This window comes from Sturnus vulgaris, chromosome 17 (genome assembly GCF_052056855.1).
Source record: "Sturnus vulgaris isolate bStuVul1 chromosome 17, bStuVul1.hap1, whole genome shotgun sequence".
NCBI lineage: Eukaryota > Metazoa > Chordata > Aves > Passeriformes > Sturnidae > Sturnus > Sturnus vulgaris.
This window is the reverse complement of record NC_142259.1, coordinates 13849326-13866768: the sequence shown is the minus strand read 5'-3', so window position 1 is coordinate 13866768 and position 17443 is coordinate 13849326. Positions and strand designations below refer to the sequence as shown.

General features: G+C 43.2%; 1 protein-coding gene and 1 long non-coding RNA gene across 3 annotated transcripts in view; one reads left to right on the top strand and one right to left on the bottom strand.

The window, feature by feature from the left end:
* Positions 1-861: 861 nt before the first annotated feature.
* LOC148221840 (uncharacterized) lies at positions 862-5367 on the bottom strand. Its single transcript, XR_015807387.1, has 2 exons — positions 5227-5367; positions 862-2400 (listed from the first exon to the last, which is right to left on the bottom strand). It is a non-coding gene; the product is annotated as an uncharacterized LOC148221840 (long non-coding RNA).
* Positions 5368-6434: 1067 nt separating this feature from the next.
* Positions 6435-17443, top strand: part of PREX1 (phosphatidylinositol-3,4,5-trisphosphate dependent Rac exchange factor 1) — a 111487-nt gene continuing 100478 nt past the window's right edge. For both annotated transcript variants that reach the window (XM_014876063.2, XM_088175123.1), the window contains exon 1: positions 6435-6593. In XM_014876063.2, the coding sequence (XP_014731549.2) occupies positions 6435-6593 (159 nt within the window). The remainder of the gene's footprint in view (positions 6594-17443) is intronic.

The window sequence follows — 17443 nt, the reverse complement described above, 5'->3', positions numbered from 1 at the left end:
CGTCTGTAGTGCGAGACATAAATCATGAGCAAACAATGCCTAACAGGTGACAGAGTTCACAGTTTGTACAAGCTACTTCCTTGGCAAGGAGCTGCTCTGGATTTCTGCCCAGGGGCCAGGTGCTCTGTACTGGCTGACAGGACTAACCTCGCAGCACTTTCCCACTGGCGTATTGCTACAGTTTGCATGGGAAGGAAACCACACTCTAAAAATAGATGTAGACTGGACAGGGAAATTCTTGGAAAACCAGCACTGGTCTGTATAGTAGCTTAGTTCCCAGCCCAACATTAACATAGAACTTCTTTCCCCTTCTTCTGCCCATTTTTAATGATTTCCTTCGGGACCGATTCTATTTATTCTGCCTGGCTTCCAGCCACTTTTCCTGCTGTCCAGTAATGTACTTACTAGTGGATTTCCCAGGGGAGTCTTCATTTGATTCACTATCTCAGCTCTCTAAATTTTTCCACTTCAACACTGCATGCCCTAAAATCAATAAATCCACATAGTAAAGCGTTCTCCCACTGCAGTATAATTGAGGGAACTATTAAGCGAGTAATTAGACAAGTATTCATGTGGTATTAGCGAGACATTTCACCGTGATGCTTACAGACAATGCTCTCTCTTTCATTCCCACTGCCAGGGCGGGCAGGAGCTGCTGCAGCCAGTCCTGCACCACTGCCAGCCCTGCATCTCTCTGCCAGCCCTGCAGCACTGCCAGCCCTGCAGCACTGCTCCCCCTGTACCACTGCTACCCCTGCATCTCTGCCAGCCCTGCATCTCTGCCAGCTTCCTGTTAAGACTTGTACAGTATTTACATTGTAATTCAAATGAAAATGTTCAGTGATTTCACAAGTGACACTGTCAGTTTAATGGCATTTTTATTGTTACACTTACTTTTAATATTTCTGCGCAAGATCAACCAGAGAAAAAGACAAAAGCCTGTTTTGAAAATATCAATAGGACAAAAAAGTCTGATTTCCCTCCCCTAGTGAGACTGCTGTAGTTGATTAGTATGCTGTTCGAGCTGGTGATGATTTCCTAGAATGTCTTTCTCCCTGTGAGCTCACAGCCCATGCACTGACCTTTTACAAGTGGTTGTAATTCCGAGGTCTGCATCCAGTGTTGATGCAGGCAGTTGTGCAAGACTATAGTCTCACAAATGGCTTTAAACTGATGTGCAGGTGAGTTAGTGCCAAAGGAGACAATCCCATACTTTTTCCAGCCCTGCCCTTACCACAGGACTGAACTCCTCCTCTCATGCCAGAGCTCTGGGGGGTTGCACACTGAGCCTGTCAGGGAGCAAATCTGACTAAAAAAGGATCTTTTGTTTGTTTGCCTTGCAGTTAATTTGAGCTGGATCAGCTGATCAGTTCCTGATCCTGTTCGCTGCAGTGTCACAAAGGAAGTGGTGAAAACATGCAGCAATGTCAAACGGGAAATAAGGGTAGCTCACATTTCAGTTGACTCAAGTACAACAATAAAAACACAGCTACACACATGACTAAATGTTTCCCAGTTACATGAATTCAGTCTTATAGATACAAAATATGTGCACTACAATAACCATGGAGAGAGCTTTATACTGGATACAAGATGCATAGGGAGCCCATAAATGGCAAAATTAAGTATTATGACCAAGCTCTCTGCTTTGAGCTGATGTGATATCAAACTGGCTCAGCCCATCCTTAGCAAAGATCTTAGTTTATTAAATGCAGATCTCCATCACTCATAGTATTTAGTGGAGAAGAATTCAAAGATGGTCTCACAAATGCATGTTAGTTTATTCATATACTCCAGCATTAAGAAACAAAATCTGACCAAAATTGCAGGTGCAGACAATAAATGCCAGAAATGCCATGACTGCACAGCTGCGTTGGGAACAGCGAGTGTCAAAGACGCAGGAGATGCAGCAGCAGCAGCAGCAGCAGCAGCAGCAGCAGCAGCAGCACGTTGTGTGATGTTTGCTCCTCTTCCTCACCTGGCACACGCAGTGGCCCCAGCCAGGCAGGCACGCTGTGCTCTTAGGCTGAGAACAATTCACCAAACCCCTTCAGCACAGTGAAAGGCAGCAATGCCACCCTGCTGAGCTAGTGCCAACCCCTCGCCCCAACGCCATCAACGCTGCTGAGGTGCATTGGGGAAAGCAGAGAATGGAACTGGAGAAAGGCAGAGCAGGTGGGTGGATGCCATGTATTCCACATGTATTTATGAGCCATAAAACATTTTTTTTTCTCTGATCTTCAACTCTCTGTTCCACGCAGAAGATTCTTTCCAGCTTTAGTTGTGAAAACACCATGAGTTTTGAACCAGCTACATAATTCCAGCCTCCAGCTCCTCATTACAATTTCTATACACTGGTTGTGCTGACACAGAGGTAGGTGGCTTTTCCTGTTCGATTTACTGGCAGAGGAAATAATGCAAACGCAGTCAGAAAGAGGCAATTTATAAAAAAAACAAAAACAAGCACTATTTTTCATGATATTTTTACTTCATACTTACAGAGAATAAATACAGAGTGAACCTTTGCTTGATTGTGTTAGCTCAGAGCAAATACTTACTTGCACACAATCTGCAAAGCTTCCAGCAGCCTTTTTTAGTACCTTCCAAAAGAATAAATTTTGTAAGAATGTTAATTTGTCAGAAAAACATATAAGGAATTGCAAATTCGTAAATGGTCTCATATGGGGAAAAAATCTTGGAACTTGGAACAACCCCAGTTTAATTTAATCAAAATCTGACAAACTTCCAATTTGCAAAAGAAAAAAAAGAATTTGAAAATTTTTTTAAAAATTGTCCTACTTCCAGTATATTGAAGTCTGATGCATCTTCTCTTCTTCAGATAAACATACCTGAGCCTGCTGTCAAGGCAATGCTTCTCCATTGTTGGCTTTAGAGGGTAAAGATCACATCATATAGCATTATGGCAGAATAGTAGAAACACTTTCTGCATCTGACTTAAAACTGCTTAAAAATACCCTGAATTGAGAAGGACCATTTGATTAATTAAAGCAAAAATCTTCTCTCAGTTCAAGAGCTCAGTGAGAACCCTTAATTACATAATCAAAAATTTTGTCAGGAAAGAACATAATGAAAATCTAATTATGCATTTTTTAGTACATTATTAGTTTTAAGTAGGTGGGAATGATTGAAGAGCAAAAAAGGGGAAATATGATAAAAGAAGTGAATCAGACAGTGGAAAGAAAAGAGGTATCAGAGGAGTGAGTAATAGCAAATACTGCCTTCTCCCCGGGTGTCTTCCAAAATTGATTGTTTTGACTTAACTACAGACTGTATGAAATAACACACGCTTCTTCCCCAATTATTTGTGTTTAGGATTTGACACAAATCTGAAACCTCTGAAAAGGAAATAAGCTGTATTTCCAATTAATTAGTGAGTTCAATACCAGGAATATCTTCAAAAAGTTTTGTCCATCTCCCCTGACCTCACGGGAAGGCTTCAACTCTCCGTTCTCCCTGTGTGTCCCTCTGCCAAGTGAGAAGCTGGTGTAACATTTTACAAAACCTTGTGTGCAGGTCCCATGATACAGTTTCCTCTTTCCTCTCAAATCCCGAATCCTTTTTGTCACGAGGTGGTGTTAACCTCCAGTTTTCTCCAGGATATTCGAGTTATGGAACAAGAGGGGACGCCAAGGAGGAGCCCAAGCCTTGGGCAGTGCTGTGCCATCACAACAACCCCAGGGGTAAAGCTGGAGCTGCTGGCTGGAAACTCGGGTGACATTGTGGGGGCCCTTGGAGTGGGCTCTGTTTTACACCTTCACAGTACTCTTGGGCAGCCTCTTCAGACCTCTGCATCTCAGTTTGCCTTTTTGTCAAATGGATGTAATACTTATGTCCTTCTACCACACACCGTGTGTCTAATTAAGTGCTTTCAGAGTTTAATTGAATGTATTATATTATCCTCTAATCACAGAGAATTCCATCCAACCCTTCCTAGCAATTCTTTTTCTTTGTTCACCATGTTCACTCTAAGCCTCTATTTGTTCCAAGTCACTCTGCTGTCAAGTTACCTGAGCATCTTTATCTTAAATCTATTTTTAGGCTGATGTTAAAAAGAGAAATGCAAATGCTCCACTGGCAGTCTAGGTTCTTGAAGAGTGGGAGGCTAAGAAATTATTTCTGCAAAGCTCACTGCAAACTACCTCCATATATCTTGCTTGAAGATTAATCATTTGTAGAAATCAAAGGGATTAGTTCTTAGCTAGAATAAATCAGCAGTGGCTTTAGCATAATCAGTTATCTGCAATAAATTATATAGGGGCAGATAAAAGGTGATTCATGTCCACTGCACACAGGCCAGAACCTGATTTTATCCACGCACATGGAAATCTCTATTAACTACATTATTTTGATGGAAGTTTCTAGAATTACTCTGTATATCTACAGATGCAATGTTGGAATTTAAATGAGCTGCTGTCATTCAATAGACAGGTGCTGGAGTCATCTCACACAGCTTTATGGGGCTTTCCTAGAGCCTTCAGCAGGCCAAGAGTGAATAACATTTTCTTCTACTGGATACTGCCAGTGTGGATGATTATTTTCTTTGGTATTGTGATACCATGTGGAGATCTTTCCACCTTGCTGCTACTGAGAGAGACAACAGAAAAATGTAACAGCTGCAAACAACGCACAAGCACGTGTAAATTAATTACATCTTCACAAAAAACCCTGGATTCGTGGTAATTGATGTGAGACTCCTTGTAATTGACTCCCTAACTGCTTTACAAAGTAACACCTTTTTTTGTTTGCTTTTGAAGTGCGCACTTGAAAACACATATTGGCAGTAAAAATTCTCTTCAAAACGGAATAGTAGTTTTAAACTTCTTCCTTTTAAAAAAATATAAAAAATTGAAATGAAGCAAAAAGAAAACAAATTAGAAGGAACATATTTTCAGGTGGAGTTTCAGTCAGTTATCAGATAGTACACCTTCAATAATAAAAGAGTTTGCTGGCTAATTACATATTCTTTTTCTTTAAGATGAAAGTCCACGCTAGCAACTAATAGAATATCCATTCAAAAGTAAGGATTATGTGCATGTCTGCAAAAATTTGGACTTAACCTTTTTCCTTATCGTTTTAATCCTTCCAGTCACAAGTAACATCCTTTTCAAAATCCTTACACAACAATGCTTTAATACTGCCACTAAAGCCAGAGGAGTGTTTTGAAGCAATGTAGCTCGTGCACCATGGTGACAAAAAGGCACTCACCCTCCAGCGGTGCAGGCATCGCCCCGGTAACATCCGCTGTGATGGGCTCCTGTCTCAGCACTTGCTACGGAAATGAAATTATTGTAGGATTTTTGAGGAAAACACGGGAAACAGAGATAGCAAAATAACAACTTTAAAACTATCGACTTTCTCAGTCAGCCACAGGGTGGGGGCGTAGCTTTGGTGATGGTGATTTCTCCTAACATGGTGTATTGTTATTCAATTAGGATTTTTTAAAAGAAAGTCTTGGCTCCTGCCTCTTGCCTCAAACAGAAAAAAAAAACCAACAAACCCACACATTTGATGATTTTATAAAAGAGGTCAGCTGGACACAAAATGAGTAAATAAATGAAAATGCTGTAGTGACTTTCAGAAGAAAAGGAAAAGTTAAATGTAAATAACCTGAAAAAAAACCCCAGTGAATTTAGAGTCTAATCTGACGTTCTGGACACTCTGCTTCCCTGTGCATGTCCCAGAGCCGCTGTGCAGTGCTCTCCCACATCCCGGAGCGCTGCTCAGCGCGGCCGAGACCCGCACAGAGCCCGGAGTCACCGTGGCCGGTCCCTCCCGGTGCTTCCCCTCGGGTCCCCGGCACTCAGGGGGACAAGATCAATTTCTGCACCTTTGTGTGCGCTGTGCTGCGTGCATTCCTGCTTGCCAGCGGGGCTGTCCGTGTGCCCAGCGGGGCTGTCCGTGTGCCCAGCCCGGGTGTCCGTATGCCCAGCGGGGCTGCTGCAATTCCCTGCTCGGGGGCAGCCCCGCTGTGCTCGTGTGCCGCTGGGCGAGCGCGGTGTCCGGCACAGCCCCTGTGAACTGCGGGGGCCACAGGGCGAGGGCAGCGGGCTCTGCAGCCACGGAGGTGAGGGCAGTGTGCGGGACGGGACGGGGGAGCGCGGCTGCCAGGCGGTGTGAAAACCGCAGTCCCGTCGCTGTCGCCCCGCCCCGCTGCCCTCCGCCGGCCCGCGGGGCCGAGCTCCGCCGCCTGCGCCCGCCCCGTCCCTCCCTCCCCCGCTCCCCGCTCGGCCCCCGGGACTTCCCTCGGCGCTCTGCTCGGCGCTGCCGCGCCGCTATCCCGGCATGTCCCGCAGCCGGGCTTCGCCCAGCGCCCGGCTCCTGTAACGCCTCGGCCCGCGGGCGAGGCAGGGCCGAGGGGGCCATGGGGGGCTCCTGAGGAGCGGGGAGCGGAGCGCCCGGCCCGCGCCGCCACCATGGAGCCGCAGCCGCCGCCGCCCGGCGCCCCCAGCGCCGCCGAGCCCGCCGGCTGCCCCAAGGACACCGACCGCCAGCTGCGCCTCCGCCTCTGCGTCCTCAACGAGATCCTCAGCACCGAGCGCGACTACGTGGGGACCCTCCGCTTCCTGCAGTCGGTGAGCGGGGCCGCGGGGGGCACGGCGGGGCCGGGGGCTGCGAGGGCGGCTGGGCACGAGTTGTGGAAGTGCCCGGGTCCGGGTCCGGGTCGGGTCCGTGCCGCGAGAGGCGGTTTGTGTTGGAGGGGCCCGGGGCGGGGGCTCGCAGCCGGCACAGCCGCGCTTCTCTCGAGCAGCGCCGGCTCCCGGCGCGCTCCCGGCTCCCGGCGCGCTCCCGGGCCCGCAACCGACCCGCCAACGGATCTGCTCTCTGAGCGCCTCGTCCCTTTGGTTGTTGTTCCGAAGTTGCTTTTACACCCACTTGGAAAATCTCACCTTACTGTCAGTTATTTACAAATAAATATTGTACATATATCTCTGTTTAACGGTAAACAGAAATTTGTGATTGTGCCGGGTGTGTCTGTGCATGTGGAAGCAATTATACCTGCCTCTGAAATTATTCACGGGCTAGTTCAGAAGAAAAAAAATCCATCTGGATATTTCCATTTTCCTATATATATTCTAAATGTGGAATTCATCTGTGTACCACTGCAAATAACTAGGAGAGCCTGCTGTAAAAGTTACTAGATAACAGATACATCATTAAAAAAAAAAAAAAAAAGAGAAGAATAAACTAGTGATCACACAGAGATCGAGAATCAAAGCAAAGGAAGTCTCTGCAGAGATTTCTAAAAAGTTGGTCAGGGCAGAAATTCTTTCTGGTGTTTTCCTAGATAAAGACTAAACTCTGGTTTCATCTAAAAGGGCTCAGACCCTGAGCCCCTTTTGACCTGTCCTTCTGGCAAGATTTTTGTTTGTTTGCTTTTTCAAATCAGTTTGTCTTCAGTGTTTTTCAGATTCACCAAGGTGGCAAGCTATGTAGCATAAAAGATAAATGACAAGGATGTGGTTGCTTTATGAACTAGTCTCTACTTGAACCCTCCTCTTCTCTCTCCAGTAGTTGAACTCGGAACCTTTAATTTGAGTTTTCCAACTGAAGTGCCAGTTAGCTTCATTTAGAACTGCGGTTCTGTCTCAGTGCAGGGCGGTTTTCTTCTAAAAGCTGTAAGATATAGAAGAGCCCCACCCTACAGACAAAACAAAACCAAAATCCCTCAGCAAACTCCTCTGTCCTAAGTACTGAATTTGTGATTTTTTTAGCTGCAGGCTAGAATATAGATTCAAGCCACATATATTTTTAATTCCAGTTCTTACAGCTAAATGTATTCACAGCGTTAGCTAAATGGGATTTTCATGTATTAAAAAAACCAAAACAGGTCTTTTATTTATTTGGATTCATTAAGTTGGCAGTTTTCATTAGAGCAGCAGTGAGTACTATGCCCCAGGTAATGGCAGGAGAACATCCTGATGGAGTGCACTGGCTGAGGTCTTGGCTGGCACTGCTGGCAGGCAGAGCCCTTCTGAGGTGCTTTGTCACCAGGTGTAGAGTGGCTGCAGTATTATCTTGTGATGTTGGTTCTGGGAGTGCAGCTTCACCCCCCTGCGGAATTTGTGTTTTGGTAATTATGTTTGAGTAAAGCACTGGATCGGATCTTTCTTATCTCTGGCCCTTACTTTAGAGAGCATTCATAAACAGGCTTAACTTGGTGCACGTCAAATATTCATGTGCTGTCCTAAATAACGTCAGTTTCTTCAGTCATTGACCTACATCTTATGGCCTGAATCTCTGTACCACTGCTTTTCCATAGCTGAATGGTGTTAGCCCCAAGGAGGGGAGAGTGAGGATCTACTGCAGCGTGTCAGGGCAAAAGGAGCAGTAGCGGCATTAAATTTTTAAAAATTTGGAGTGTGAAATATTTTCTGCATAAATTATGTGGATGGCCATAACTTAATCCTTCTGAAAAGACAGCCCCCAGGAAAGAATTCTGCCCCACCTCCCACATTGCACAGCAATGTGTAAGGATAATATCATCTATATAGTCACTGGGATTAGATGCACTTATAAAAGTTTTTCTTTATGACACTGATGAAAGTGCTGCTGTAGCCCTGGGACTCTGCATTCTCAGCTCTGCTTGGCCTCACAAATGCAGTTCACATAACTCCCATGTATTGGCTCCCCTGGGTGTGCTGGCATCGCTGCACAGGAGCCACCCCTCCTGCCCCAGGGCTCTGTGTTTCACCCCTCCTGCCCCAGGGCTCTGTGTTTCACCTCCTCCTGCCCCAGGGCTCTGTGTTTCACCCCTCCTGCTCTGTGTTTCACCCCTCCTGTTCTGTATTTCACCCCTCCTGCCCCAGGGCTCTGTGTTTCACCCCTCCTGCCCCAGGGCTCTGTGTTTCACCCCTCCTGCTCTGTATTTCACCCCTCCTGCCCCGTGGCTCTGTGTTTCCCCAGCTCCTTTCTGTGTGGGCAGTGCTTACCCAGTGGAAATAAACTCACACTGTTCCACTTCCTGGGGTAAGGCCCAGGGTTAACGCTGCAGTGTGCTGGGCAAGGCTGCTTGTTTTCTCCATAGTGTGAGTTGTACTGAAATGCTTTGTGCTCCATATGATCCAGATGTAATTTTGGCTGCACTGAAAGACTGCAGTTCTGTGCAGGAGAACTGCAGTACCCACATCTTCTGGAATCTTGTTCCTGTCAAAAAGGACGTGAGACAGATGTGGGTTCCTTTGCTAAAAAAACTTCAATAGCTTGGGTTAAATAAGGGAAGTCTAAATCTCATATCTTTTATCGTCATAATGTTTCCCCCAAGTAGGCTGGGACAGTTGTGCTTATGTGAGGGAATCTGTGCTCTCGGTTAAATATTTGCTATTGAAGCCCTAGTCCTCATTAAGTGTTCTCAATAAACAATGTTTTAAAAAGCAAACAGCGAAATTCTATGGGTTTATTCACAGCACTGAAGTTGCTTGCTAGCAGCAGCTTCCTGTGTTCCCTAGTAATGTACAAGAATCTCCTAAGTATTTAGAATCTTGTAAGTATGTGATACTACACGTTTGCAAATAAATCAAAATAACTTCAATTTACTTACAGTATTTTAATCTGTTTTAGGAGATTAATATGTGATGATGTTTAAGGAAAAGTTTCCTTTTTCTTTTCTTTTTCTATGCTTAGAAATGTTTTCTCACAAAGCTGCAGGGGAGAATAAATTCATTATTAGCATAAAGACTCAGTCCTTATTTGCTTTGCCTAAAAGACTGTGGTGCACATTTTGCTTTCATAAATTAATAAAGTGAGTATATAAAGTTTAATATAAAGTATAATTAAAGTTATAATTAAATAATTAAAGTTATAGAACATGGTGTTTTATTTTCTAACAATAAAAATTGTTAGTCACTGTTAAGAATATTTTATTGTGTACTCATTTAATTAAATTCTACAGTTGTTTATTCATTTAAATAAAATAGTCTCTAGAATCTGTTGTGTTATATACCTAAAGTAATTTTGACGAATTGAGGTATATCAGCAAATTTAACTTAGATGTGCTATCATTTTTCATTTCGTATGTGATTTGTAGTAATTTTATTGCATTTAATTTTGGACATGAGAAAATGTTCCCAGTCAGTTTAGCTCCTGTTTAGCTTCTTGTACTGCTCTTGATACTCGTATTATGTGTGTGTGAATATATATTATATATATATAAATGTGTATTATCTATTGTAGTATACTATTTCATATATATTTTCAATATATCATAACTATGGAGATATGGAACCTCAATAGCTTTACCCTGGGATTTGTTCCACATCTTACAAGATGAGATGATCAATTCCAAGGGGTATAGCTGTTTTTTAAAACAGAATCTGGATTTTATATTAAATTGTAATATAATACAGATATGATACTATGTGTATACCATTATTTCAATAGTCCAAGCTGTCCTAGATACTTCCTCAAAATAAGGAAGGAGAGAGGAAAACTTTTTTCTACTAGCTCACAGCTGATGACCTGAAGTTACTGATTTAATTATGAATATACACACACAGTGTTGTGTTCTGTCTTATTTGCCATTTTATTAGGCAGGGATGGTATTATTGCTAATTATGGAATCATCCTTGAAGAAACTCTGTGTAACTCAGGAGCATTAATAGACAATAGTGCAGGTATGCAGCTGTGTTACTAACTGTACCACTAAAGGTTCATTACACAGCCAAACTTTTTAAGCAGCAAGGAGAACTGCATGGAGTAGATGGAAATGTGCTGCTGCTAACATCATTAAAAAACTACTGACCACAGGGGAAGCAAAATGGAAAATTGTCAGAACCTAATGGAGCTTTAGTAAAACTTTCAGGAGTAAGATAAACTTCAAAGACATAAAAGTAGATAATTCTTTCGTAAGTCTCTGGTGTGGTCATAAACCGTAAGGATTTTCAGTCTTCAGACTTTAGGATTCAATGAATCCTTTGGCCTCTTTTAGCTCTGTACTGTGTACGTGAAATGTACGTGAAATGTACGTGAAATGTACGTGAAATGTACGTGAAATGTACGTGAAAAGTACGTGAAAAGTACGTGAAAAGTACGTGAAATGTACGTGAAAAGTACGTGAAATGTACGTGAAATGTACGTGAAATATACGTGAAAAGTACGTGAAATGTACGTGAAATGTACATGAAATGTGTATATTGTCCTACATAATTTTGTAAATACTTCTTATTTTGTGTGCTGGAATCACAGCAGGTGATAATTTCGGTGGAAGAAAGGGCAGCAGGTGTGGTGGTGCAGTCCTGAGCAGGACTGGGGGCTGCAGGTTCCAGCCCTACCCGGGCTCTGCCCTGCAGCATCGCTTGGGATGGAGCAGTCATGCACAGCTTGTTGGGGAAAAAAGGCTGTGCTGCGTTTGGCTGTTTCATTCCACAGAAACCCAGTCAAATCTGACACTACTATTTCAGTAATTAAAGACCAGCTCTCAAGTAAGGAGATACAGGAGCCCTGAGTAATTTCAGACATACTCATTGACCATCCTTCTAAAAATACATGAAATAGTGAATACACAGCAGTTAGCTCTCAGGTTTTTAAAGGGTTTTTTTACCATTTTATAGATATAATCATGAATTACACGTGGAAGTGTTGGAGTATTAGTCATCCAATACACTGGATTGCAGTGGTAGGTATTTTGTTGCATCACTTTTTTCCCCCCACATTCATTTATTTCACTGAACATTCAGCTCAAACCTGCATGTGCAGCTCCCACATCTTAGATAATTGCAAATATATAAAGCCAAATTGTTCTCTACGTGGTATATAAATATGTCTTTTATCTTTCCAGAGACAAACTACCAACTTGTAAATTTTAATGTCAGAATGACAGGATGTACTTTTAGCTTGAGCAATTGTTGTTTGTTCTGTGCAGGCGTGAAAACAGTAGGAAAGGTGAATTGTTCTTACCAGATAGGTATCAAATTGGATAAGTAATTGTACCAGTACTATTTTTAAGTTTTAGTATCATGCATTCCTTTATTTTTGTATGAAAACTAGAAGTCCTCTTCAATCCCATCAATTGTATAAATGTTACATTAGGACATGAGATAAATTAGCCTACGTCCTACAGACTCAAAATATTTATGTTTTGCTCCCCTTTCTTGCTTGCTTTGTAGGTGTAATTGATCTGTCTCTGGGTTTTGCACTCCACCCATCTTGAAACATGATAAGCATCACAGGCTTTGTTTGGCCTTCCTCCCCCCCTCTTCCCTTTCTATTTCACAATCTTGTTTGTATCCACCATGAGCTCTGGTGCTCTAACAGAGCAGCAAACAGACCATTTGTCTCAGCTGTGAGCTGAAGTTTCCTGTCATACCCTGTTCTCTGCCTCTTCAGCCTTAGTAGATAAACGCTGATTCTGAAAGGTGAACCATATGGTTTGGGCAGTGTTGCTCCTTTATTATGAGACAGCTAAAAGAGCATTTGGGGGAGAGAAAGGAGATGGGAAAGGAAATTGTTTGGAAGTGATCTAAATTCGCTTTGTTGATTTGCTATTTTGGGTCAGTTGGTCACCTACAGCCAGTTGTTCAAACTGCAAATGATCAAGATGTTCTTCTGTTTAGTTTTAAAATCACGGAGCGTTTTTGGTTTTTTTTTTTTTTTTTTTAAGCCTGGTTCCTGATGTATGTAAATTGAGGAAGATCACGGCTTTCATTTTAAATGACATGTTTGTAGCCCTTCCGGTTGTAAAGCAGGAATTGAAGATAGAACATTAACAAAACAAAAATGCTCCTGAGTTTTTAGGGGCTTTTGTTATGACTCTTAAATTTGGAGTTGGCAATTCCGCTGGTAGAGTTTTCTGTTTAGACCAAGCCTAGTGCAAAATCAGAGGCTCAAGGCTGAAATACAAATAGATTAAAGGGTTATTTTGCCTCAGATGCAGAAAGTGAAGAAAACAGTCTGGATGTAGAAAGATGAAACAAAAGTGAGAAACTAAAAAGCAAAACAAAGCAAAGAGAAAGCTCTGAAAATATTTATTCATCTGAGCCTGTGGTCTGGAGAGCCCAGTTTACAGCCACAGGTCTAAGATCAGGGCTGGGGGATCCAGAATAGCCAAGTTCTCTCCTGCTCTGAGCTGTATGAGCTTAGTGTGTCACTTTGGAAATAGTGTACCAAGCCCATGCCTTTTGCAGTGAGGCTTTACAAATCAGTTACTTAGGAGTGCAGCAGGTTTTTTTTATGTGAAAGGTGTTTATTCTTTTTGCACTCTCACAGAATTTCCATGATGAGAAAATATCAATAAATCCCCTGTGTTGTTTCACCAGTTTGCTGCCATACAGGTGAGACCTAAAACTAATTTCTCCTTGCTTCCCTTAACTCGTTGCAGCTTGGTGTGCATCTGACCCTTGTTACTCTTTATCTCAGACCTACTTTGGTCTTGTTACATCCTTAGGAATGGGGTGTGTGACCTCGTTCTGGCTCTGCATCTCTGTCCTCTCGGTTGCTGTGCTGTGATCAATCAGCCCTTCTGCCGTTTGTCCCTCCCTCTCATTTCAGGCATGCCAGTTGTTGTTTGAACATGTGCCATAATCTCTGAGAGAGGAGGGACTGCTTGGCTGCTCTGGCCTTTCCCAGAGCCACTCTGGTGCCTCTGCAACAAAACTCTCCTGTGATTGCAGCCTGGGAGCTGAGGGAAGGGGGTACAGAGACCCTGGGATCTGCTAGGAAAGGGCATGGGGATCAAAAAGTGAACCAAGCATCGCAGAGAGCAGAATATTACAGTTGCTCAATACATAGCTGGATGCATGTTTGATTTTACAACATTTTTGGCTGATACTTGCAGGAAGCAGACTGATACCCATTCTGTGAACCTGTCTGTCCCTAAATGCAGCGACAATTTTATGTCACCTATCTTTGAGCTGCAGAGAGGGCCATAGATTTCTAAATCCTAATTATTTAAAGGTTGGTACGAGATGATGGGACTGTGGGACTGAATTGCAGGAACATTTAGGTTCATGTGAGGATACTGGGTCATTCTCACTGCTATTCCCATTGCTGAAATTATTTTTGTGGAAGCATATCAGCCATACAAATAATACCTTGTTGCAGTTAATCTGATGTCTCATGACTCATAAATTTTGTGACAATTCTTAACCTTTCATTTTGTATTTCTGGTTTTGCTGTGGTCAGTTCTTGTGCCGACATGCTAATTTGTTGGTTCCCAAACCACTTTGCTTATCTAAAATGAAGACACTTCTTTTTTTTTTTTTTAACAAGTGCAGTTGTTTAGTCCTTAAAAATCTTTGTAGACTATTCTTAATTTATTTGGCTCAGTAATACACTTTCAGTTAAAAAAAAAAAGAAGGAGCAAACAATCTGATAGGCAGAATGCTGTTTATATATTCCCTGTGGATTTGTCAGTTGTTAAGTTACCACTAGCTAAGTGATAGGACCAACATTTCCAGGGCTCCTGCCTCAAGCATATGTTAGGAACTGTTTGACTGTATGTTTTGGGTGTGAAACTTGATGTGATTGGGCCAGGAGTTTGGCTTGCACAAATCAAGCTGCTGCTTTAGGGTGTACCAGAGCTGCTGCCAGTGACACCAAACCCACATCCTTTCTGCTGACATGTCTTGGCCCAGGGCGTCAGAATGAGCAAATACTGATCCCTGAGAGGCACACTGCTTGTCCCTTCTCTGAGAACACCTCTTTAACAGAGAGATTGCTGCAGTCTGTTGCACCAGTGCCCCTGGCTGCTGAGCTTGCCACCAAGGAGTGATGCTTATCTTTGGGATCTGAGCAATTTACTAAGAAACAGCTTAAAACCCATGAGTCTCCTTTTACTGGATGTCTGCCAGATGTTTACTACATCTGTGCATGACAGAATGGGCTTAGATTTTAAAAAAGCCTAACAACATCATCCATATCCTCTTACACCTTCTTTCATCTACAGTAAATCACATTAGTGATAACACTTTTGTCTTGAAAGTTTTGCCTGCTCATGCTTCTGGCATCCTAGCATGGTTTAGGTAATTTGGAACAACCTGTCATGGGATATGTGAGGGAAATACTTGTCAGGAAAGAGGGGAAAACATGAAAGGTTGCTTTCAGGGATTATTTTGGGTGCTGGGGAAGCTGACAATGAGAGGAGTTTCCTGATATTCAAAGTGTGTGTGTCACTGGTGGCAGGCCTTGCTTTGGCGGCAGACTCCTGATAAGAACTCACTAAAATGCAAATTCTTATCTCAGATAAGTGGGTGGGTTTCAGCAACACAGCAAAGGCTCTGGTCCCATGGCACTTTCTGTCTGGTCTGGCAACTGCTTTGAATGCGTGGCCTCACAGGGAGCCTTGGCTGTTCACTGCATCACTGCGTGGCTAAAGAAGCCCCTTCCATTTTGTGTGGACGGGCGGAATGGAAGGCTGTAAAAGTTTTTTTTTTTGGACTCTCAAACCTGATACTTCAATAGCATGCATGTTGTTGTGGGAAAAGTGGACAAGCTTAATGTAGGTGTACATGAGTAGGCTGTGTGCTATTTAGTATGTAGGTCACAGAGGAGAAGGCATGGACACAGAAGTTTCTCTGTGCTGTTAGACCTGATCAGTGGTTCGTGCCCTGTATGGTTAAGCAAGAGACTTAGGCTACAAATGTCATAAAGAAAACAGTGCCAGGCTTTGCTCCGATGTGATCTGGTTGTGTCTTGTGCCATGGAGCTGCTCAGAGCAGGATGGCTGCATTCAGACTGCCTGCTGGGAATGGTCCTTGGCCTGTCCTGCCTGGCAATTGTTTGGGGGAATGCTGGCCCCGAGCACGCCAGGAAACGTTGTCCCAGCTTTCTCCCGGACCTGCAGGGCTCAGGAACATGTCCTGGCCCTGGGGCTCACCGGTGGAGGCATGGCCCTAGCCCAGGCTCTGGCACTCAGTGCTAAAGCAGGACTCTGCCACATTGGAGCTCACACCCAGACCCAGAGCTAGCTTTTCCTTGATGTGGATGGTGTTACTGCTGTGCTTTGTTATTATGTGAAAGTTCTAGATGCCAGGCCAGAAATGCTAGAAATACGTTTTGTCAGCCTTCCGTCATTACTGACTCTTGCCATCATTACTTGGGATCTTTTATTTTGTTTAATCTGTGGAGGAGGAGACAGAAAGGAAATGCAGTTTGAATGGCTGTCAGCTACTTCAGGATAGTGTGAAAAGGAACTGGATGTTAATTACGTAATTCAGTGTCAACATTAGCAGTCGTCAGCTGAGATACTGTAGACTGAAAGTACTTTGGTCCTTCATATGAAGGGTGCTTGATCATTTCTGTTTTGTTTACTTCCCTTTTTATTGAAGAAAACCAAAGGCTTCGAATGATAATCACTGGACACTTGCATATGATTTTTAGTTCATATCCCTCTGCGTGCTGGTGGTTGTGTTTGTTGTGTTGCTGAAACTGTGCTCAGAAATCAGTTCAGATGGGGAGCAGCTGTTTGTGAGGAGAGGGTGTTGGCAAGACAATAAGGGCACAACAGTGGGAGAAGTTTTCTAAAGAGAGCTGCAGAAATGCGTTTGTTTAGAGCACTGGTTTGTCAGAGGCATGATCCCTCAACAGGAAAAGGAGAGATGCATATTGGGGAGATGCTTTTCACAGAGTTTGTCTCCTTTGTTGGCTCTTAAAAAGGTGAGTGGGGAACTGCTGCTGTTACAAATACAGGTCCTCTGTGCTGGCATCTGTTCACATGAGGAGAATGTGTTTGAAAACTTGTCAGTAAACGAGTCATGGTTTTCAGGCTCTATAAACCACAGTATTTTTGGGAGGTATAGTTGAACAGTGAAATTTCCCAATTAAGTTGTTTATACCAGAGAAAAGTACCGTGGGAGTTTTAAACATAGTCAGCAAATGGTAGAGGGGACATGAAATGTGGTGCATCAAGTGTTGCAGTACCTGTTTTACTGGGCTTTTTGCTGAGCAGGCCTTCAACTTTTCCAGCTCCCAGGGTTGTGCTGTATTCAGTCCTCTGGCTGTGACATTGCCTCCGTGTTCTTGTTTGCTGCTGCCTTCCTTTCCAATGATTGCAAAGCCCTTGTGCAAGGACAGCTAATCTTAGTGTAGGTGGCTTTTTTTTTCACTTCTCTGCGTTCATCCTTCAACGCTTAGAAGAAGCATTTGCCAGAATAACTGCACTTAGAAGTTAGGAAACAAGAGCAAAAAGCATTTAGAAACAAAATTGGACCACTGAATTGAAAGTATAATCCAGGATTGTGAACTAAACAAAATTGGAAAGAATATTGGTTTTAGATGAATGGAAGGAGTCAAAAAGAAGCACAGATCAATACTAATGTATTGAAGTAAATACTTCTGTGGTTAGAACGGGTCACTAAGGCATGTGACATCCTTACATAATCTTTTACTATTCACTAGCTATGGTGGTCCTCTGAAAAAATCAGCTGTGGACAGTTCCTGTTGTTATAAATTAACGCTTATGCATAGTTTTTATTCCTTTGCTTTGATTTTT